Source organism: Typopeltis vanoorti, chromosome 6, assembly GCF_054136105.1.
Source record: "Typopeltis vanoorti isolate ZY-2024b chromosome 6, IOZ_Tvanoo_1.0, whole genome shotgun sequence".
NCBI classification, from domain to species: domain Eukaryota; kingdom Metazoa; phylum Arthropoda; class Arachnida; order Uropygi; family Thelyphonidae; genus Typopeltis; species Typopeltis vanoorti.
This window is the reverse complement of record NC_143554.1, coordinates 147935829-147952312: the sequence shown is the minus strand read 5'-3', so window position 1 is coordinate 147952312 and position 16484 is coordinate 147935829. Positions and strand designations below refer to the sequence as shown.

General features: G+C 34.3%; 1 protein-coding gene across 1 annotated transcript; it reads left to right on the top strand.

Annotated features, from left to right (window-relative positions):
* Positions 1 to 2553: 2553 nt before the first annotated feature.
* LOC150106065 (BTB/POZ domain-containing protein 6-A-like) lies at positions 2554 to 13886 on the top strand. The gene is made up of 2 exons (XM_090394620.1): positions 2554 to 2646; positions 12812 to 13886. The coding sequence occupies exons 1-2, from the start codon at positions 2561 to 2563 to the stop codon at positions 13884 to 13886; spliced, it is 1161 nt and encodes a 386-aa protein (XP_090250746.1). The 5' UTR covers positions 2554 to 2560.
* Positions 13887 to 16484: the final 2598 nt, after the last annotated feature.

Sequence of the window (16484 nt, the reverse complement as noted above, 5' to 3'; positions counted from 1 at the left end):
TTTTAGTTAATCAATCACAATACGATTTTTATGCGAACTGAACCAAGAAAGAATCTGGAATAGAGAATTCTACACAAAACCATTTATAGATGGGAAAATAAAGAAATTGTTTCATTTATTTTACCTCATTATGACCTCATAATTTTAAACCATTAAATTCGAACCTGGGGAAGTTAAATTTCTTTAATCTATAAAATCAGAGGAATTTTGCGACACACAAATGTTTTATCCCTCCCCCTCCGTTACGGGAATTTATATATATATATATAAATATATATATATATATATATATATATATATATATTTAATTGCTTGTCTTAATGCACGGTTTTTAACTTGATTTATATTAAGTCAAGTGGATGATTATCTTTGCATCTATTGAATTAACATATATATATAAGAAAAACCTAAAGTAAAAATATAAAACAAACAAACGAACTCTTCATTGCAGTCGGATGTGTCTAATGATATATATATCAGAGCTTATTCTACTTTTACCATGAGTTGCCTTGGTCTTGCACTACGTGCAGGATCATCTAGACTTGACTTGTTTGTCTGTTTGCTTACTTGGGAAATGGAGTAAAACTAGGTTAAAATAGCTTGGTATCTTTAACATTTATTACACCCAAGGTAAAATACTTTCTACATATATATATTGACTCGGCTTCTTTAGGTGTGAAAATAATAACAAAAATTATCTGATTACCGTTCCGCGATCAACGGTATATTAATATCTGACCTCTCTTACAAAATGACCCTACAGGGGAGCTTTAACCGTACCAACACCCTTCTCAGATTTACTTCAGAAATTCCTAGACACACCAGACTATCTCATCCCCTTATTCTCCGTTTATACGGCCTTCCGAAGATCCACAAGGCAGCCACACCTTTAAAACCAATAGTTGAAGGTATTGACTCACCTACTTACAGCCTGTCCAATTACACCGCCGTTTCCTTAAAACATCTCATTGGTAATTCCTCCTGTTATATTAGATACTCTGAAGATTTCATTTCGAAGAGGAAAAATTTAAAACTCGAGAATCTGACAGAATGATTAGTTTTGACATTGTCTCTCGTTTTACAAATCTGCGAACAGAAGTACTCAGTCTACTTAAAAACAAAGTTTCCAAGAAAAGTTTTGCTCTACTAACGCACTGCATGAATTCCGGCTATTTCTCTTTTGAAGGTAAAATTTATAAAAAAACCAGTGGCTTAGCCCATTATCTCCGGTCTTAGCCAATATTTTTATAGAAGACTTTGAAGAGAGACCTATTTCAAACGCAACATTTAAACCTAAACTGTGGTTGCGATACTTGAACGACATCTTCGTTATTTGGGAATATGGTCTAGAGAAGCTACAAACCTTCCTAGATCATTTACATAATCAACATCAGAACATCAAATTAACGTCAGAACTAGAGATGAGCGGCGTCCTCGCTTTTTTGGACTTAAAGATCACTAGAATGCCTGATTGTCTTAAATTTTCGTTTTTTGAAAAACTACTCACAGAGTTAGATACTTGAATGCCTCTTCTCATCACTTCCCTCCACAGAAACTTGGTGTTATTTCCACTCTGACCCATCAAGCAAGATCTCTTATATCAGTAGAAGACCTTCAAACAGAACTCAACCATCTGAAAAACACATTCTTAAACAACGGCTATTATTCTCGAAGCATCACTAAACATCTACACCCATGTATCCAACGTCGACAAGATGATAACTGCAATCCTATTACTCACATCCAATTGCCGTTCATAAGCTATTTATCTCCAAAACTGGCAAAAATAATGAATAAATTCAACATTAAAACCTACTTCACCACCCTAGCAAAGCTTCGTTCTTTTCTGACCCCCAAACCGAAACACAAGCAGTTTCAGTTTCCAGGAGTTTATAAAGTCGTCTGCAACTGCGGTAAAGCTTATTATGGACAGACTGATAAGTCTATTTCACTACGGCTTGAGGAATACCAGCGCGACATCTGTTACAAAAGAACCCGTGCAAGCACACTCTCCAGTCATGCTATTTTCTTCGCTAACTCCAATCTAGAAGAGCTTCAACACCAGATAGACTGGAATCTTATGAACAATATCTATAAATGCGGTGATGAACTTGAGAGATGTATGGTAGAATCAAAAGAGATAGTTCTGGACTCACCACACATAAAAATCAATTTAAGCTACAGTTTGCCTGACGCCCACAGCGCAGTGATTGAGTTCTGCCGCTCTCGAATCAGTTGCCACTCACTTACAACTCACGCTGGTCCTGCCACGCGGACACCAGTTCAAATACGACTGTTGCTATTTCTATTTTATTATATTGAGAAGTACATGTTTTTTCTCTTGTTGTTTTCCATTTTTTTGTTATTATTTACACACTTGAATAAATATTCTATAAATGTTTCTTCACTTAGATATGGAAACAGTGAAAGGAAGACTTCGTTCCTTGTTGAGAGATCCTCTCTATTCTAACGTCACCTTTATAGTTGGTGAAGTGAACGGACCGCAGTAGCTGGGGTTCATAAATTGTTGCTTGCCATTGCCAGTCCAGTGTTTGCTGCCATGTTTTACGGTCCTCTAAAGGAGGAAAGAGAGAAAGAGATCAAGTCTCCTGACGTTTCTCCAGAAGCATTTCAAATTATGCTCACGTGAGTCATTTCCTACAGTTGTTTACAAAGTTTAATCTTTATCTGTCTACACCTTCCTCTTTGTGCGCATATGTACTGTAGCAGTGGCGTCGCGTGATCATTTCGGTTGGGTGTGCTGCATGTTTTCCCGGGTGGGGGGAGGACTTGCAGGCAAATAATTACATCAATAAATTTTTATAATTATTAATTTAATTAAATAATTACATCAATAAACGTCTTTTAGCTTTTTTATGTAGTTATTTGTAGATGCAAACTACAAATACATTATTTTCATTTTGCATCGATTTTAATGATCTTTAATTCTTGGGGGGGACGGGAAGGTATTCAGAATTAATAGTTTTTAGCACAAGTCGTATATTAAAAAATTGACCGGCATATTTTATTATAAATCAACTAATTTATTAATCCTAAATTAAATTATTTCAGTTTAAAAGCAAAAAAATCATAAAACTAACAGCAAAATAATATTAAATTACATACACTTACCTTTTAAAATGTTTTTTTTTTGTTTAAATTTGTTTCACTATAAATTTACAATTCACACTTCACTTTGTAACTTACTAGACAGAGGGCAAACTAACTGGTCACTGTTCACAAAAGAAAAACATCAACCAAAAACAGGAACACGTGTTTTATTGCAGTAATAAAATACGTGTTCTATGGCACTTAGTAACTGGCCAATCCATAATAAAATTTTAAGACAGAAAACGTGTAACCCAGTGTGTAAGATTACATATCTCAAAATATTTTACGATTATAATTTGTGGAATGTTTTAATTGATCCCGGGGGAAAGTGCCCCGTATCCCCCGTGCGGATTCCCGTGATTGCATTTTATAGATGTATGAAAGTTTTGAGAGGGCATAGCACATCAGCACTCATCTCAATCGGCCCAATGCAATTAACTGCAGGATAGCTTTGAATACTTCTGTGTGGAGTGGGGGGAACAATCTGTTTTATGATTGATTAGAAAACAACAATGCAGGAGAATGCTATATTTGGTTGGAAGTATTTAAAATACTCAAAGAATGAAAATATGTGAACCATCATTTATAGACGTGAGAATAGGAACAAATAAGTGTGACTAGAAGCACTTTCATTAATGGTAAAGAATAATTAAAAATTATCATTTGTGATATGTGTGTCCTATAAGTTGCTGGGTAAAGCGAATAGCATGATCCTATAAATTGTAAACATGAATAAGTGAATTTATGATGGCATAATTAATAAAAAGAAACTTATGAGAGAGAGAGAGAGAGAGAGAGAGAGAGAGAGAGAGCATATTGCAGGAATGATTATGGTTTGATGGATCAGTAAATCATCTCGTAAAATTTGTTGCACATGCTATGTGTATTTGTCTGGTTTGTGTATATTTCGCCCTGTTTTCCAAGAATTTTATTTTGTTTACTGAGACTCAGTATACATAACATCCGATTATTATCGGAATTATCCACACTTCTGGGAATACTAAATTCATTAGTATTCTATTTTATTTATTTTATTTTATTCATTTTTTTATTTTATTATTTTTATTTATTTATTTATTTTTTTTAGTATCAGCAGTTCTTCTGTCTTATCAATCTCACATATGCTGGTATTTTGTTGTAGATCAACAACGTCTTATAATACATAGAATATTCATTTTTATTCAGGAATAGATATTTTTGCTGTCTGTTGTTTCCGAAGACTAGAATAAAAATGTCTATATACCGTTAAAAAGCTCTGCAATCTCAACAGATGCTATACTTCACTAGCAAAAGAAAAAAGAATTAGCATTTTTCTCCTAACATCCACTTTCAGATTTTCAGTTCCAGAAAATATGTGTAACAGCTGTTTGTAATAAAGCCATTGCATATAGCAATCTGTCAACTCATGACAGTGACAACATTCAATTGGATTGGTTGAAAAATAACCAATCACAGCCACTAGGTATTGAATGAGCTGAAAATTTAAGCTCACCAAGTCAAGCGTTCTCAGCGGTTTAAAAATAATACAACGCTAAGAATTTGGCATGCTGCACCCTGTTTACATCTTTTCGAATGGCTCAAAGGTGTATGCATTTTGAAAGCACACACAGGCTATTAACGCGAGTGTAACGCAATGTTTACGCAGGGAAAAGCGCCTCCTTCATGAAGCGCTAATGCTTTATTACCCTCGCGAAGAGGACAATGAAGCATTAGTACAGTATATTGTATTCAATATTAGGAATCGCACGACTGCAAACAATTGGGTGAGTCTTTAACGGGAATAAATGCAAAAATATAATATCGGTGATACTGATATTTCGTGGATGAGCACTGCACACACGGAATATTCGCTCCTGTACTGTAGCCTAAAAATCACGAAAGGTTTAAACATTTAATATCTTATTTATTTATTATATTTTTTATTATAATTAAATATAATGAGATTTTTCTTATCAGTTTATGAAAAATCACAGCACATAAAAGGCTTCTATTTTCGGCTTCACAAAGACGAGCCTTTTCTACGCATGTTCCATGATAGCTGTTAAAGTTTAACTCGGAGCTCTTGACATCCGTCTTTTCCTCCAACTCTTGTTACAAATAATCTCCTGCAACCCAAAATATGTGTACTAAAATTGCAAACAAACCCAAAGCAATTTAGTGTCACAATGAAGAAACCTGTGTTCTGCTTAACTAGCAATTAAGACTATATATATTAAGTGGATATTAAAGCCAACATCATTTCAAAGCCGAATACAGAATCTAAAAAATTTCGAGCAGAAACTATAAATATTTCGCACGAAACTTTTATAGTTCCTGCAAGAAAATTTTATAGTTTCTGTATTAAGCTTTGAAATGATGTTGGATTTAATATCCACTTAATTTATATAATTTTGCATCGTCGAAATGAAACCTTTTGCCTCTTTAATTTAGTAAAAAGCAATTAAGACTTCTATTTCCTCTAAGAATGGCAAAACCTCTGCTCCAACTTGTTTTCTCCGCTTTCATAGATGATAGCATGGTACGATTATCACCGACGATAACTCGGAGCTCTTGACATCGGTCTTTTCCTCCAACTCTTGTATAGACAGATGACAAATAAAAATAATCTCCTACAATAACAAAGCAGTTCACAGCATCTATTGGATCGACATCAGAAACATCCTCACTAGTCTTGATATAATGTCCTTTGGTCCAGATCCTCCAGTTGTGTTCAAGAATTATCACCCCTCCTTGTCTGCTATATATGGCCAAATTCTTCTGGCATCTATCCAACAGCAAATAAGAAACATTTTATCAATCGTATTCCTAAAATATGGAGATAAAATTTGCAGTCAAACTATTTTCCAAACCTGATACTTTAGTACTCTCATAAGTGACTGAGAAGTCGCAGGCTCCTTCACCATCTGCAACTCAGCAACTAATTAGAAAAACACCAATATGGATTCTTCCATTCTCTTTCTACATTAGTGTTAATCCACCTAATAGGCGATCCGTTTCTAATGCTCGATCGGCTTCTGCACTGTACCTTCTTTATATCTACTTTCATCTACATTTCTTCACCGCAACTATCATTCCCACTCTTTTTCAGATCATGCGGGAAGACAAACAACCATTGGTTATCATTCAAACACACTTCAACTCCAAACATATCGAGCCAATATTTCGTCGTCCTTCAATTCAATTATCTGTTATTGTAATAGTCTTTCTCGTTGTTTCAAATCATTGCAATAGCAATTGATTTCCAAATAATTGCAATTCGGAATACCGAAATATAAAAAAATATTCAAATATAAAAAAAAAAATTGCGATTCAAGAAGTTTCAAGGATGAAAATCCCCTTACGCTCTCAGGCAATCTGTTAACTTTCCCGGGGATAAATAGCCTTATAGAAATTATGAGGATGTTTCCTAAGTTCACAAATTCGCGGATCACAAAGATAGTTACATTTTTCATTGCAATGAGTATGACGCATAAATAAAGGATAATCGACATGCTAAATGTATTGTTTTTCTTTTGCGATACCAAAGAAACATTACACAAAAACCACAGTCTCATTTACCGAGTTCATGCAACGTTTTGCTTACATGAACTACTCTAGAGTGGCTAGTTTACCACGACACCTGCCATTTAGGAAAATGAGATGTTTCTAATATATATTTTTATTTAATATCTTTCTGTAATATAATCGTATTTTATTAATCCCCTTCAAACCGATCAATAATTATCTCATAAAATGTGTCCAGCCTGTTATAATTAGTCGAATGTATATCTTTATACCAAATTTATTAAAAATATTCATTTATCTTCATAAATGCACATTTTTAATATCCTTTAAAGGATATCAAGGAAGGATATTAAAGGATATTCTTTAATATCCTTTTACATTTGGAAGCTGAGAAAGAATGTCGCTAAGAAGGAATGAGAAGAAATGGATTGCCATCGGATGTTGAGTTTGGAAGGAATTTGGAAGGAAAGCTATCATACTTATTCTTGACTAGCTATCATACTTGACTAGCTATCTTGACTATTATTCTTGACTAGCTATCATACTTGACTAGCTATCATACTTATTCTTGAATTCCTGAAGGAATTCAAAAATAAGTATGATATCTAGTGCGTGTAGTATAGGTCTCCCACGATGAGTCCCTGACTCCCCAAATTTCTTTAGGAGTCAGGGACTAATAATTTTTTTTCAACAATAATAATAATAATAATAATAATAATAATAATAATAATTATTATTTATATATTTATTTTTATTGTTCTCTCAAGTATTTACATATGTACAATGATCACTATTCAGTATATTATTTTACAAGGTTCAGCACTTTGTTCTACATATAATGAGATTTAAATAGTAATGATGATAAAACATAGTTTTTTTTTTTTTTTTTAAATAACAATCACAGTAATAATTTACAATTGTTCAGAGTTACATAAATTATATAATATTACATGTTGTAGTTCACTATTTTTTTAAGGTTTGAAAAGGTGTGATTATACTACAGTTAACAATTACTCATGTAATACTCATGTAACAATTGTAATATAATTATAATAATTTACAATTATATTGTTCAGAGTTACATGAGTTATATAATATTACATGTTGTTCACTATTTTTTTTTCAAAGTTTGAAAAGGTGTGATTAAACAACAGTATTTACACATATGCAATCTAAATATTATGTTTCCTTATTTTCACAAACATACAGTGTAAACTACATTAAATTATATTTTTTTACATTACATACATTTGTTACAGTTATTAAATACATTACATACATTTGATTACATATGATACATTACTTACATTTGTTTACATATAATACTTACATTACATACATTGGTTTACATGTAATGGGTGCATTACATGCACTTGGTTACATATGATACATACTTTTTTTTCCTTCTTGAATTTCTCAGCTTTCATCCTCGAAGCTTATATGTAAGCTTATCTGAGGTCTGATGATGTCACTAGTTGGTTATTATTTATTGGCTTGTTTGGTGTGTTGGGAAGCTACGAAATCTATGATTGAGAAATTCGAGCACTCACGCACGCACTCACGCACGCACGCACGCGCACACACACACACACACGCACGCACGCACGCACGCACACACACACACACACACACACAATAACTTGGAATGTATTGATACATCGCTGAACTGGAAGCCTGAACGAATATATTGTGTTTCATTAGTTTTGTACGGTATTTTGGGTGCGTGTTTCTTGTTCATAGTATGTCCTTAGAGCTCTTTTCAGGCTATTGTAGTGTATGTAAGGTATGTATGGCTTATGTAAGGTTTCTGAATTCAAAAGGTGATTTGTTTTTCATGTGTGGTTTGTAGAAGTTTCGTGCGGCCTTTCCGTAGTGATTATTGTATTTATATGTGATATAATTAGTTGTCCGAGGTCTTGTTATGCGACATGTGTTTCTCACTGTCCTGTAGTTGGCATCAAAATAATATTTTAGCAGGACTGCATAGTGACATAAATGTTTTGCTGTCAGTATTTGTTCTGACATTGCAATGTATATAAGGTCGTTATTTTCTCTTTGTTCCCAAATGATCAGTTTTATCATTTTGTTCTGTAGCGACATTAATCTATTTAATCTGTAGGGTGCACAGAAAGCATACGTTGTTATAGCGTATCTTGATATATTTTGGCATTGTGCTTTGTATATTAGTGTTTTTAGGCTTATGGGAACTATATCTTTTAACCTGTAGAGTTTGCCACTTATTATTCGGAGTTTGTTGTGTAGGTGGTTTATGTGGCTATTCCAGTTCACATCTGCATCGAAGTAAATTCCAAGGTATCGTATTGTTTCAACCTGAGTGATTGTACTGGTTTTGCTGTTCTGTGTGTTTTTTATGTTGGAAAGTGGATGTTGGATGGTTATATATTTGTTATCAACTGGTCGAGTCAGTGGATTTCTGAATATCATTAATTTTGTTTTATTTGAGTTTAGGTGTATGAAGTTTTTCGTCAGCCAGTCTGTGATCAGATTTATGTCATGATGCATATTTGTTTGGGCTATGTTTCTGTTATTATGGACGGATATTATCGCTGTATCATATGCGTATTGCAAGATCTTACCATTGAGAGGTAGCTGATTAATATCGTGAGTGTAAATATTGAATAGAGTTGGTACAGCTCCCTGTGGAGTGCCACAAGTTACTAGTAGCTCTCTACTTCGATTTGACCCAATATGTGTCATATGCTTTCTATTTTGGAGGTAGTTTGTAAATCACCTGTGCAGAGGCCAATCTATTCCAACATACCTTAGCTTTTCTAACAAGGTTGGATGTGTGAGTGTATCGAATGCTTTAGTTAGATCAATAAAGACTACCATGGCAGTATTAATTACTTTTTAAAGTCTTCCAAGAGAGATGTTGTTCCCTTATTTTTCTGAAAACCGTATTGTGTTTTGGGATAATACGAAAGGTCTCGGTATATGCTGTGAGTTTCTTCAGTACGATCCGTTCCATAATTTGATTGATAATTGGTAATGTTGCTATGGGTCTGTAATTGTTGATTAAATTTCTTTTTGCATGTTTGTATATGGGCGTGATTATGGCGGACTTTAGCATATTCAGTATCTGTCCTGTTTTAAATATTTTGTTTATAAATTTTAGTAGGATAGAACCTAAGCTAGTTCAATGTTGCTTGGTATCTTTAGGTCTTATACCATCAATTCCTGGGCCTTTGTTTGGTTTGATTTGATGTATTGCAGAGATAAGTTCTGCTTCTTTTATGGTTGGGAACCATAATGTCTGTTCTGATTGTGGTCCAAGTGGAGGATCACGTTTTGTGATCCGCCACTGGAGGAATATTTCTGTGCAGTTTTTGGAAGGAGTCTGCAAAGTATTGGTTAAAGTCATTTGCTAGTTGTTGGATAGGTTTTGCGTCTTTCATAAAGCTGTGTTTTATGGTTTCGGAGGCGGTGATTTTGTGAGCACAATCTAGCATCTCGTTGATCAGGTGCCAGATTTGTTTCATGTTGTTTTGTGCAGAGATTAATTTGTCTCTGTAGTAGTTTCTTTTTGCATTTCTTATTTGTGTTGTAAGGCGATTTCTTGTTATCCTATATTCAGTTCTTAAAGCTGTGTTATTTGGATATCACTTTAATTCTTTACATAGAGCGTCCTTTCTGTGTATTTCTAGGATTAAGTTTTGTGTTATGCAAGGATTTTGGATTGTTTTTGAGTGAATTCTGACTCTTTGCAGATTTCGTATATATTTCCTCCAGTGTCTAATGTTCTTGTATAAGATATCTGCTGAATCTGATGCCATGTGTTCCCAGTTGGTTTTTCTTATTTCGTGGTTGACTATTTCTTCGTCTATTCTTGTTTTGTGTTGCTTTTTTCTGTTGGACATTGCATGGATATTGTTTTAGTGTGTAGGTTTAGAGCCGTGAAGAAATGATCTGCTACTTTGGATTTTATGACTAATGCAGTGTAACTGTTTGGTGGTGCTCGGACGTTTATATGATCTAGGCTGGAAGCAGTGATAGTATTTCCGAATAATTCTTCTCTAGTACATGATGTTACAGTTGGTATTAGATTATACATGGATAGCGTGTCTAGGTATTGTACAGTGTTGTTCCGGTTTTCGTTTGCAATATTTATGTTTATGTCGCCAATTATCATTAGGTATTTGGTTGAGCATATTTCTTGGCTTGAAAGCCAGCAATTGAGTTCGTGCAAGAATTTTATTATGTTTAGGTTTGGTGGCCTGTAAATAGCGTTTAGTATTATGGGATGCTGTCTATTGGTGGAATTAGTGATTTCGAGGCAAAGGGTTTCAGCATGCTCAAACTGATAGGCCGTTTCTTTTGCTATTAATTTTTGTTTGATAAATATTAATATTCCATCCCCCCTCTTTTTGTTTGTCGGCATGATGTATGTTGTTGGAAGCCTGGAATTTGGAAAGCAGTCGCTTCGTCATTAGTTATGGATACTTCTGTAAGAATCAATATATCAATAATAGCAGTGTAATTCCTTAAATAAGCCTGTAACAATAACCAATGTTTTCGGTTGCTTCTGATGTTAATATGCAAGATTGAGAGACCCGCTTGTACTGTGTGTTGTTTCCATGTATCAAGCGAGTCGAAAGTACAATTGTTGTTGTATTGTGGTGTGATTACATCTGTCTGATGGTTCACATTCATTTTTGTTGTCTTGAGGTCTTCTTTTTGAAATAAATTGGAGTCTTTTATTTACTCTGGCCGCCTATCTATGTCTTCTGAGCTTTTTATTTGTATAGACTTTGAAGTTTGTGACTTTCTCAAGAATATTTTGCCGTCTTTGATCCAAAAAAATTTATAATTTTTTTCTGTTTTTGCTTTTCTTGCTTGGTACATCAGATTCATTGAAAGGTGTTAAATAATCAGATAGAAAGAGTGGTGTATTGTCTTACGTTGCGCTTAAGCCCTTGACAACTGGATTTTTTAGTCTGCTGGCTTTTATGAGATTGACGCTTGTAGCCTTGCTTGTCAGACGAACTATGACTGGTGCGTTCGTGGCGAACCTTGTTTTTTGTTCTTCCTGGGAATCCGATTTATGATCTGAATATCATTATTCTGCAGGGAATGTTAACTGCATGGCCTAACTTTAAAACTACGTCTCTGAGATTTTCTGTGGATTAAGTTTCTGGAAGACCGTTTATGACAAGGTCTTCTTTATGTTGTTGTTGGTTTAAAACTTCGTATTGTAGTTTCAGGGAATTACATTCTCGACGGAGTTCCGATGTTGCCTGTCAGTTAGTACGCTAATGTAGTTTTAATGTCTTTTACCGTTTGTAAGACTTCTTCGACCGATAAATTATTAAATTTAACAAACTCTGCATATTCACTAAATTTTTTGTTATTTGTTTATTCTTTTTATCAAATAGGTCTTGGTCAAGATCTATTAAGCTGGCTTATATATTTTCTAAACCTTTTTCTACTAATAAATTTACGGAATTCAAATTATAATCACCGATATTTTTTTATCTGTTCAGTTCATCGTCCGATTCTGCCTCCGGCGTAATCAGTTGCTCAGTGGGTGGAGGAGTTTCTTTGTTCTCTCTGCAGTTTAAGCATTTCCATTCGTCTCGTTTGGTATTGGAAATGCGTTGCCATGTTGTTTCTGAAAACCTGAAACATATAAAGTGAAGATTCCTAAGGCATTTCCTACAGGTTATATGACTTTCGTCGGACGGTAATTCCTTCACGCACTTGTTGCACTTCATGACTCTTCCCTCTTTCTTCCTTTGGACAACTGTAAAGATGGCGACGTCCTTCGCTCTATGCTCGTTAGTGACCCTGATGAACTGTGTTCAATTTTCAGTAACATAAAGTAACTCTACTTGTCTTCAGCAAGACAAGTAGAGTTACTTTATGACACTTTTAAATCACCCGTTCATATGCATACACAGCGCCCTCTAATAATAATAATAATAATTATTATTATTATTATTATTATCATTATTATTCTTATTATTATAAATATCTACCCGTAATGAGGATATTTTTCATATCCGAATCAGAGCTTTCATTTCCGCTTGACTAGAGGCCCATTGAAATGTACATCAAGTCCTTTGCGATGGGATGAAATGGATCAAAATGGATCAGAACCTATGGCGTTTGATCCATTTCACACCACATTTAATTCTTTTGTTCAGAATTGTAATTCACCAAAATGGTTTATTTTCAGGTACCTGTACACAGATGAAATATCGATTCCATCAATGGATACAGCAATGGAAGTGTGGTACATGGCCAAAAAATATCAAATACCATTTCTCAAGGTGAAGAGTGAAGAATTTCTTTTGGAGCACGTGACTGCAGAGGCAGGATGTGTTTGTAAAGTTTATGAATTCGCCATACGTATGAGTCACTCTCGACTAATCTACAAATGTCTGGACATAATTGACAGACATACTGAAACCATTCTTAAATCACCTGATTTCGTGGAATCTGAGATAAATATTGTGAAGGATATAGCATGCAAAAACACAATTACAATTCATTCAGAATATTACCTATTTGATGTTATTTATAAATGGGGTATATATTATTTCTCAAAAACACAAGAAGCAAAGACAGAACAAAGTTTAAGACGCGTGCTCTCTCCTCTTTTGAGATGGATAAGGTTTTCTCTTATGTCGCTAGACGAACTCGCCGATGTGATGGAAACAGGATTATTTACATTTGATGAGATTGGCCCTCTCTTAGGACAAAAAATAAAAGGGAAAATCACAGATAAATTTTGGCCTTCTATTGGTAGCAGCATAGGACTTCGTAGAGGATACTATCCTTGTTTAAAGTGCAGTATTAAAATATCTGATTTAAACAGAAATGCATCAAAAGCGGAAATCGCCGCAGATATCAATGACCCTTTGTCAACAACTTCTGATAACAAGATCTGTTTCGTGGTAGAAATTCTAGAGAAATCAATATTGCTGGTTGAGCCATACTTCAATATTCAGGTTGTAGATAACGGAAAAACACATTATAATAACACGTGCTGCATAAAATCACTATCCTCTTCTGTGATCAAAGAATTTACTTTTGAAAATGTGAACAATAAATGTAATCCTAGTACACTGTACGTTAAGAAAGGAGAAAAGCTTCAAATGACTGGGATCTTTAGTCATACTTTTAGGAAATGTACAGATGGTTCAATCGCCGAAAAGGAACATTACGATCGACCATATTTTATTTTCAACGTAAAACTAGAAAATAAGTTTATAGTAACGTCCATCATATTTGAATTATATGCCAAATGATGACAATGGTATTCCAGTTGTGTAAAATGAACAAACTTTACTCACGTTGCAGAAAAAAATATTTGATGTTCTGTTAACCATTTTAAAAAGTTTGCTTCTCTTTAAATAAATTTTTAGTGTGCTACATTACAGGTACCTAAATTGCAGCAGAACCTTGTAAACTGAATGTAATGGTTTTAAGATTTAGAGTATGTGTATTCTGTGTATTCGTAGCTGTTGTTTATCTTTTGTGTGTGCGTGCTTGCTTAGGTGTGTGTATAATGTCGGTACCAACCTGTATACCAACCTGTATAAAGAGTTTTAATAAACGTTTAAAATTAAACGTTTTAGTGTGCATTATTTTATGAACTAAAACGTATTAGAGATTTTTAAATAATAAAGAAAGAAGTCGCATACCCATTTTACTTCCTTATGAGAAACAGTGACTGCCTTTTTATCTCTGTCTAATTTTTGGAGAGTGAGAGGAGGCAGTAAAATCTCCATCGGTAGCTATTTTGTTGCCAACTATAGAGGTAGTTGGCACAAAACTGTCACTTACTGAAAGTAACATCAATTGAAGATTCAGCTTAAATCATGCACTTACCATAATCTATTTATTCTCCGAAACTGCGTGAGATCTAAAATGTCCATTTTGTTCAATTTAGGAGAAGAAAACCCGAGTTATAGAACAAAATTTACATATTGTTTAAAGAACAAATGATACAGGGAATATTTTTCCACTCCATAGAGATCCAGCACTACGTTTCATAGACGTAGAGTTAGCTTTACATTTGTTGGCATAACTAGTCATCTAATGATTAAAATACACTGAATAAGTAGAATCCCTTTCGACAGTTCAGCTAATCCTTGTGATACGTATTGTACATTTCATTTTTTTTTCCCGACTGCTATAAATGCAACTGGAAAAAAATAAATGCAACTGGAAAAAAATGTTCCTCTTTTTATTACGGTACGTGCGAGTTTTATTTCAAGAAAGCAGAATTAAGCAAGTGTGGTCAGTATCGGAAGTTTTAGTATTGTAACTAACTGTATTTTTTTAAAAATGTATTTGTTAAATTAAACTGATCTTTAAAATATATTAGTGTCAAAGTAACATACGGATTAAATAGGATTTTTCTGCGTGCAGTGATGCTTTTAAGCCTACATCAAACTATCCATGTAACTCACACAGTTTAATCGTAGGGAAATTCCTGACATATGCCCTCAGGTGTGTAAAAGATGATAGTGCTACATGAACATTTACATCATTATTAAATATCTATCAACCATTTTCCTACAAATCAATCTGTTATCTGTCAAGACCCCAACATTATCCTATCTTATATTTCTATCTTCAAAGTCATTTTATACTGTATCAATCTACTCACATCTTCGTCTTCCTCTGGGTCTTTTTCGTGCAGCCTGGCAGAGAACACTTGTTTTGCTAATCTTTCCTGTCCCATTCTGTTTAAATGACCATACCACCTGATATTAGTTCTGCTAAAACATTCGTGGATGTTAACAATGTTAAGTTCTTTCCTAATATCCTCGTTTATAATATGATATTACCATTGATGCCATCCGTTCACGTCCCAAACCCTTCTTAGAACTCCTATACTGTGGTCTCTAGTCTTTCATCAAGTCTTTTATTTCTAACCCAGCTCTCAGATCCATAAGATAAAACTGGTTTGAAGAAGTGTTTTGAATAATCTCTTTTGCTTAAATAGCTGAAATGTTTTACGTGTTCTATAGGTTTCCCATTCAGAATGCAGTTGATGTTTCTGTCTATTTTCATTTCCTTCTTGTTTTCGCTGTTCGTCTTTGTTCCCTGACGAAAACAATGCGGATTGTTTAAACCTTGAAAGCCGCTACCGGCATGAAATTCCATCATGTCCTACCATCATTTTCAGTAATGGTTTAAGCCAATATGAATAAAATTTGGTCGGCTAAATCCCAAATTGCCAGCCCATCCTCGTGCGTTCAGTATCCATGAAAGGTGAGTATTGGTCATCAGGTTTGAAGTTCTGGTCAGTTCTCCGCATTTCCTGAAAAGGCATGTGGAAGTCTCCTTCCACTCTTCTTCCACTCTCCTTCCACGCCTTTACTCTTAAGCACCTTTCACAGTATTTTAGATAATAACTATATATAGTATGAGGATTAGGGACAAGGAAAAGGCGGCAGTTGTCTACCGAACTCTCCTCACCTGATGCCATTTAAAATCATTCATAATCTTCTGCTAGTTATCTTGTTTGGTTATTTCCCGTTGTCTGAAACGTTTGGTTTAAACAGCCTCGTCTACTCCCTTTAGGATACGAAGGGACTGACGAACACGTAGATTAAAAATCTACCACACATTAATTATAATTCAAGCAGGGTAGACATGAGAAACTAAAGAAGTAATCATGGAAAAGAATTGTTGACTATTCCGGGAGACAGCACGAGCTTTTATTAATCTGCGGTAACAGATTAATAAGTTAACGAAATTGTTGTATGCTAACTTATTGTACAAACTTTCGCATGTTGTCTTGTTTTAGTTGGAAATAGCAACAGCCACTTTTCCAATAAGATATATTTCATTATTGAGTGTTCCTGGTAAGATATATGCAAGTATACTTGAGA